The sequence below is a fragment of the Alnus glutinosa genome, chromosome 10 (assembly GCF_958979055.1).
Source record: "Alnus glutinosa chromosome 10, dhAlnGlut1.1, whole genome shotgun sequence".
Lineage (NCBI taxonomy): Eukaryota > Viridiplantae > Streptophyta > Magnoliopsida > Fagales > Betulaceae > Alnus > Alnus glutinosa.
The window spans coordinates 28,154,736-28,162,275 of NC_084895.1; the positions used below are offsets into that span (position 1 = coordinate 28,154,736).

The 7,540-nt window shown below is 35.9% G+C and overlaps 1 protein-coding gene across 1 annotated transcript; it reads right to left on the reverse strand.

The window, feature by feature from the left end:
• Nucleotides 1-2,724: 2,724 nt before the first annotated feature.
• LOC133879983 (uncharacterized) lies at nucleotides 2,725-6,497 on the reverse strand. The gene is made up of 7 exons (XM_062318818.1): nucleotides 6,217-6,497; nucleotides 6,026-6,135; nucleotides 4,204-4,272; nucleotides 4,000-4,058; nucleotides 3,475-3,535; nucleotides 3,336-3,389; nucleotides 2,725-3,029 (listed from the first exon to the last, which is right to left on the reverse strand). Exons 1-7 carry the CDS (start codon nucleotides 6,380-6,382, stop codon nucleotides 2,751-2,753), a joined length of 798 nt encoding a protein of 265 aa, XP_062174802.1. The 5' UTR covers nucleotides 6,383-6,497; the 3' UTR covers nucleotides 2,725-2,750.
• Between the last annotated feature and the right edge of the window lie 1,043 nt (nucleotides 6,498-7,540).

Sequence of the window (7,540 nt, forward strand, 5' to 3'; positions counted from 1 at the left end):
CATTTGTCAACCAAATAGTAGGGGATTTTTTTATTTATTCATTATTATTATTGGATGAGAGGGAAAGAGAGACGATTCCACTGATACAAGACTCGGGTAGAGTTCATCATTGAAAATGAGTTTGCAAAGTGTTCTACTTTATGGAGACTGACATAATGATAATCATTTCTCTTTTAATGGCGCTACTCACCTATCAATATTCAATGACTTAACAATATATATGTCTATACATAATATTAAGACATTTCAATCTAGCTTAACTGTGTCCGATCTCATACTTGATGTGGCAGCCCCTCTAATACCAAATTATACAAATTTTAGATAGAGCTCGTCATTGAAAACCGATTTACAAGGTGTCAAAGAGTTCATGTACACAACACATAGTAACTTAAAATTAGACTTAATCCATGTCGGACCATCTTTGTCGGACACATAAAGATGGTACATTCAGAGTCTAAGTTCATAGACAGTACGTTATTGTCATAAATTCTATTTTTTATTCTTTCATCAGTTGTTTTTTTGAGGAATTCTTTCATCAGTTGTTTCTACTTAAATGTGGGGACTATTATTGGCATTCGAAGGAGATAAGCTTCAAGAGCCAGATCATATGATCCTTTTTTTCTTTTTCTTTTTCCTGGAAGGGACACCATATTTAAAGCACCAAGCTTTTGTAGGTGTTGAAGATGAAGGGTCAGTAATTAGGGTTGATCCGACAAAATCGCCAAAGCTTGTGATGATGTCCTGCTCAGAAAACATGGGGCTGTGTCGTCTTCATTACAACATCATTCAAAGTCTTCACGTGGAAGGCTCATAACCTCTCATGTGTCCCTAATTTTCTATTATCATTAGGTGGACTGGACTTAAACTAAAAAACAAATTAATACTGACAATAAAATGGTTTCAACCTTTACATGTATTAATATAGAACGGGGATAATGTTTTTTTTAAAAGAAAAAAAATTGCATGTATTAAACAGAGAACCTGGTCATAGTAAAAGAGAAAGGTATTCCTAAGAATTAGTGTTATAAAGAAATGTTTAAAGCTTACCTCCTGTGTTCCGTGCACACATAATTTAAGTTGGGGGTGTCACGTTAGTAATTTAGAAAGCATGGCACCCCCAACTTGCGTCCTGTGCTTACATGCACAAAACACAAACCGAAGATAATGCCAAGTATAAGTCCTCTCTCGTTCACTCTCTCTTAACTACAAAAAGAATTAGTGTTGTACGTAAATGTTTAAGGCTTGCATCCTCTGTTCTGTGGATACCAGACTCAAGATGAGGCGTCGCATTAGTAATTTGAGACGCATCAAAACCTAGCTTGGGTCTCGTGAACATAGGCACATGACACAATCTAAAGCAAATACCAAATAGAAGTCCTCCCTCTCTCTCCCTCTCTTCCTTTTTTTTTTTTGCTCTTTTAAATGAGGTAGCATGAATCATTATTCATATAAGATTCTGAACTTGGCCAATTTCAGTTTTGGGCAAACAACTTGGATCCCCAACCTAGTAGGCAATGGTGTTTATCACTATTGGATATAGAAGGAATGCCAAACCATAGACCAGCCCATTAACAGGTATTTGATTACAGAAGAACCATTTGTTGCTATCATGAAGTCAGGCCTTGTTGGGAAATAGAGACAACTTAAATTTGGATCTTAAATTTAAAAAAATTCATGCAGTTATTGATGTTTTGGGCATTTGGAGTTTGTAACAAGTTTGGATTTCATAGAAAATAAAACAAGGTAAAACTGAGTTTTTTCACATAACCGAATCCTAAATTTGCATATGAATTTGTACCAAAAACAAATTTGCTTCCAAATTTGCTTCCAAATTTGCATCTGAATTAGAATATTATGAATTTATGACCATGGATCAGGGACAAGGTTGCTATCCTCCTTGGCATATTGTCCTAAAAGAATTTCTCTCCCCCAGAAAAAGGGAATGAATAAAGTCAGCTTTGTGCTAACTTCTTCCTCCGGCTGTACTTGTAGGCTAACTAGTAATTCTACACCATAGATACCGGGGACGGCGCGTGTCCTCCACGCGCCGCCGTCTCCGGCGGATTCTGCCATTGTCTTCTGCCGGAAGCTGCTTTGGGTGTTTCTGTTTTCTGTGTATATTCCCTTGTGTCTACTGTAAATCACAGTTTGTCTATTTGTAATGCACAAATGTTCATGGGCTTATTTGGTGTCTGGTTAGACTAGGCCAATCCTCTTATGTTGATTGTATGGGCTTTAATTGTAAAGAGGTATTTTATTTGGAGTCCTTGTAATATTTGTGGATTGTAATTAGGCATCTGCTTCAAGTCAGACTTGGTTCTGACTTAAGGTTTAGGGGGGTCTTGTACCTCTATCCTTGTACTTGTCCTTCGGGCGTTTCAGCAATATATGATAGCAAATGCTATCTTGTTCAAAAAAAAAAAAAAAAAAAAAAAAAAAAAAAAAAAAAGTAATTCTACACCATACACCCTCTTTCTGTAGGCTAACAAACACTCCTTCCCATTCAGCAATTTCCAACATGTTTTCAAGAGTTGCCCTATCAACAACAAAAAAGACTGCTTCTGCAACATATTTTCAGGCTTTTCAACATCATATAATCACGAACCCGAGTCAGAAAGGATCAAATAAATACTTGAGTTTCCTGTCTGTGATGGATGAACACTACATTCAGGCTACTTCCTAAATTAAAACTTGATCTCCACTAGTTGAAGTTCAACTTGCCAATAAATATAAACTCTGCTAGCATTGAATTAAGCAAAAATATCCTCAGTAATAAATGATTGTGCTGTATCCACACAATTTTCAGGTGGTACTTGAAGTTGTTCATAGTTTAGCTGTCTGGAAGCTTCATACAAGGCGATGCCAACACTTACAGAGAGATTTAGACATCTAACATAAGTTTCAACCATTGGAATCCGAATCATCCCGCCGCCAAATGTTTCACTTTTGCAGTCTAGCAGGGCTTCAGGTGGTAGGCCACAAGTTTCTGACCCAAATATGAGATAGTCGCCCCTTCTATAGGAAAAATCCTGCAAAAATAGAATCAATGATGGTCAACTCAATAGACATTCTATTAACTACGATGCTGAAGAATGCAGCATCATATTTCAGTAAAAACTGAGTTATGGACCTGTACACAGGCAGATTTCTAAAAGAAAACGAGATATAAACAAAAAACAAACATAATGATGAAATTTTAAAATTTTCACCAGAATGCAGTATTTGTTGCTCATGAATAAAACATAAAGGTTTGAACAACAGATTGACACAATGCACATTTACAAATACACATAAATATAAAGCAAACTAGAAAGAGGAAGGATGGGGCAACTTACTGAATGAATTGCTGTTCCTCTCTTGGTGAATGCAAGTAACCGCTTTTCCCCATCCTGTATCAAAGGACAGAAAACAGATGGAGTCAAGGAAAAAGCAAGAGAACGGTCTCTGAAATCAGTTTTCGGAACCAAAAGGAACCTGTTGCCTGAAATAGTCTCGAAACTCCATCCACGAGTCATGAACTTTAACAACCACATATCTAACATTGAACGTTAATTGTTGAAAACAGGTAATCATTAAGGACATTGATGATACAAAATACAATAATACAAATATGAAAATCTGCTGGGGAAAAGCTGTCTGTAGCCATCAGGGCTCAGCCCCGTCCGTCCGACGCTCAGTCAATTTGAGATAGTTTCCAATCCCTGATGGTACGAAATTCAACCTAAGTAGGTGCGAAAGTGATCTCTATTCCTCATTGCATTCAGCATGCTTAAATTTAAAACTATAGAATCTGGTTTTGGCGTGAAAGGCAAGAATGAAAGGTAGAAAATGTGCTTAATACTATATTTTATGTAACCTTAAGGCAGAAATAAAAAAAGATGGCTTTGCCTCTTAATTCCCATATCAAGTATCAGTTCTTCCACATACTAAAAGTGAATTTATGTATGACAGAAAGAGTAGCAGAAGTAAAGAAAATTCACGGGAGATATGCTTGGATACGGCCAGTAATCCAACCCCGCACGCTTTAATTTTGCATCGTCCACCTGAAATCCTAATGGCTGAAATAGAAAAGAAGCATGTTAATCATCGAGAGCCTGTAGCAACTTTTACTGTGAAGGGATAGTATAGGACAATTCAAACATCCTGCTTATACAAACAAAAAATACTAAAGATAATAATCAAACACAAATTGGCAAGATCTACCCCAACTAGGTGAAGTCCAACAGCTGATGCAGCACATGTTCTGGCAATGCAACCTGTGTTTCCAGGAATCTGCGAGGGACAATAGAAATCTCAGAGCCTGCCTTAAGAAATTGAGGTTGTCTGCAACTCAAAAGAGAAAACATGGAGAAATTATGATTTTGGATTCATCAAATCCTGGAAGACCCAAAGTATTATCCATATTTAGGAAGATTGATAAGAAGCAGAAAGGTATAAAGTGAAGCACCGTGGTCAATTTAAACTTTAATTATCTAACAAAAAATAAAGGAAAAATATCACTATAAACGGAAACTCTTGCATAGAGAAACACTTGTCAGCCAAATTGATAAGTAATTAACAAACTGAAAATAATGCAAATTCAGTTGTAAAGCAGATGCTTATACTGTCAAAGACCAGTTAATTATACATGCAAATGATGCAAACGCAGTTGCATTGATATCTGATTTTATCACGGTTAACATATTGTTTTCAGTTTAATAACAATTCCTGTCTCATTACAAGAAGCATGGATTCACTCCTAAGTATTCTGTAAAAATGTATTTTCTTCTCCCACAATAACAAGGACAAACATGATTGTCAGCAATTTGGATAATTTTATTGAGAAAAAGGACAAAGCCTTCATACACGAATAGCATACAGGAGAGCCAATCACCCTATAGGCTTCTACAATCCAAAAAATTAATCAGATCTACCAGATCCGATGAGGAAAAGTTAGGAATATATAAACGTCACACATATAAATACCATAAAATGGTAGCATTTAAATTGCAAATAGAGAGGTCAACTTCATCAAAAGTCCAGCCATTATGAGTTTATTATGGAAACGAGCATAAAGGGGTGTTTCACCAAACACACAACCAAGTCTACCACACCGGCTAAAAATACGAGTTGATTACAGATAATCCAAGACATTCAAAACAACTTAATCAACGTAAAATTCCAAATAAGGAAAAAAATGCTGCTTATACACGACACATTGAAAATCTATGTGAAAGAGCCCTTAAGCCTATATGACAGGATTTAACCTCAAATGGGCGACACATAGATAAGCTCAAGCTCTACAAGTCCTCCCCCTCTCCATTAACCCCAGCCTCATACAACAAACTAAAGAACCCAGTCACCAACAATGCCCAGTTTGGGTTCTTTTAAAGCCCTTGCAAAGCTTGGATCCACTGCTCACGAAATCCCTCAAATAAGATCACACCGATGAATCTTTATCCTCAGCAAAAAGAAAGGATATGACAGCTAAAAGCTCATTATCTCAACCACAAATGCCTAATAAGTATGCCTCTTCACACAAGCATTTTTTTTTTCAAATCAAAAAAATCATTTTAGCAGAGGTGATATCATATATTTTTTTATCATACTTTTATTCTTCTACAGATAAAATCAAACAGCCGAGGGGCCAACTTTAAGGGCCAAGCATATGCAATCGGATCCTTTTAATCATATCCCATCCTTCAGAAACCAATAATGTGCTTCATTTTCTTCACCATTCAAATCATTCACTTTACTCCCAAAACATTTTTGTTTCTTATAAAATTAAAAAAACAATATTTGGTATTTATACATGTTCGTATAATTAAAAATAATAAACAATTTATACTACTCCCAAAACAGTTCACCTATAACCAGTTCTGTTTCCACAGAATTCAATCACATGCCACGATCAAATTCTTACCTTTATCAAATTCCCAATGAAATTTAAAAAAAAAAAGAACAATTGGGGTTGTACAAACTAACGGAAAAAAATATAAATCCAGAAGCTGATGTCTTTGAAAACATTTGCAGCATTCAGTGGTACCTGAGGTGATACTAAAACCACTTGAAGAAGCTTCCTTCTCGAAACCTCCTCGCTCACCGCCTCGCCGGCACCGCGAGGCAAAGGCAAAGAACTCTCCTCAGCTCTTTCCGCTGCAAAAATCACAAAAATATCAAATCACATCCAACCCAAACAAGAAAAGCATACACGGATAAACTCATAAACATATATACATGTCTGTGTGTGTAGAGAGCAGATGGGAGAGAAACGAGGGGAGGAGAGAGAGAGGTGGAGCTTGTGCTTGAACTGGGCAAAATGGAGAGAGCGAAAGAGAGGAGCTCTGGAGCGGAAATGGAAAGACGTGATGGCATTTAGCGTTTTAAGGCCGCTTGCGTCCATGTTTAGCTTTAGCTGTAGCCCCCTCCTCCCCCTCTTCTTTGCTTACTCCCACTCTATTCCTCTGCGATTGAGTCCGCCATTCTCCCTATCTCTCCTTTTTCTTTGTTTTTTTTGCTTTTTAGTCCAAGATATCATTTTTCATTATATATATATATACACATTATCAAACAGTAAAGTAGCCTATCAATTTGACATTCAAGTGCCGGATAAATGTCGGTTTAACATATAGTGGGATAAACAAGTGATAAAAATAATAATAATAATAATAATAATAATAAAAAATAAAATAAAAGAAAAATAAAATAGTGAGGAACGAAAACAGTTAAGTTTCAGTTAGTTAACCGACGAAATAAGGATTTTATCGCTTATTGAATTCAACTGGCGTTGAAATAATTTTTTTATTCCAACTACTGACCGTTCGAAGTCGGTAGGTGGTCGATAACAGTCAGCAGGCGACAATTAGATACTCTGTCTACCTCTAACATATACCTTAAATTAGTACCTCATTGAGTAATGTTATATACAAGACTCTTATATCTTTTTTATTATTTATTCCTTTAAATGTGGCATGTTTTTTAAAATTATTTGATCAAAATCTAATAGTGATTCATCCAAATTCCACTTATGATTTTAGATAAAAAAGAGAAGATGAATTTTGTATATAGCATTACTCCATTATCAATGTCATTCTAATGCCAGCAAAACGACAAAAATTATCATCTTTTAATAAGACAAACAAAAAAAAAAAACTAAAAACCTAAAATAATAATAAAAAATAACAAATAATAATAACGAGTGATTAAACCACCCTCAGGATGGCTTGACCATCCATGAAACAGGCGGGAATAGACAACCCACCCCTAAAAATAGCTATGGGTGGTTGAGCCACCCCTAGCAAGGTACTGTTTGAAGGTGGCTTGACCACCCCAAATTTGACAAGAGTTGTTGACCCACTCTTAAAAACGCTCGGAGGTGGCCTATGGCTCAAGTTTAAGTAAGTGTAGCTCATTTAATAATTTAATTTAATTTTGTATTCATAACTAGTTTATTTATTAAATGAATGGAATTTATATGAACGGATTGTTGGGCGGACTTATTAATTTCCAGCCCCAAATGTTACCGTACCCTAATATTTGCAGCCATTTCTTTCTTAAATTG

What these genes read in the sequence shown, in the direction of transcription:
- LOC133879983 (XM_062318818.1), bottom strand. Translation starts at nt 6,382, where the DNA reads ATGGACGCAAGCGGCCTTAAAACGCTAAATGCCATCACGTCTTTCCAT. An exon ending in GCGGGGTTGGATTACTGGCC is followed by an intron (nt 3,536 to 3,999) that starts GTATCCAAGCAT and finishes GTTCAATGTTAG; the next exon opens with ATATGTGGTTGTTAAAGTTC. An exon ending in GAGGAACAGCAATTCATTCA is followed by an intron (nt 3,030 to 3,335) that starts GTAAGTTGCCCC and finishes CTATTTTTGCAG; the next exon opens with GATTTTTCCTATAGAAGGGG.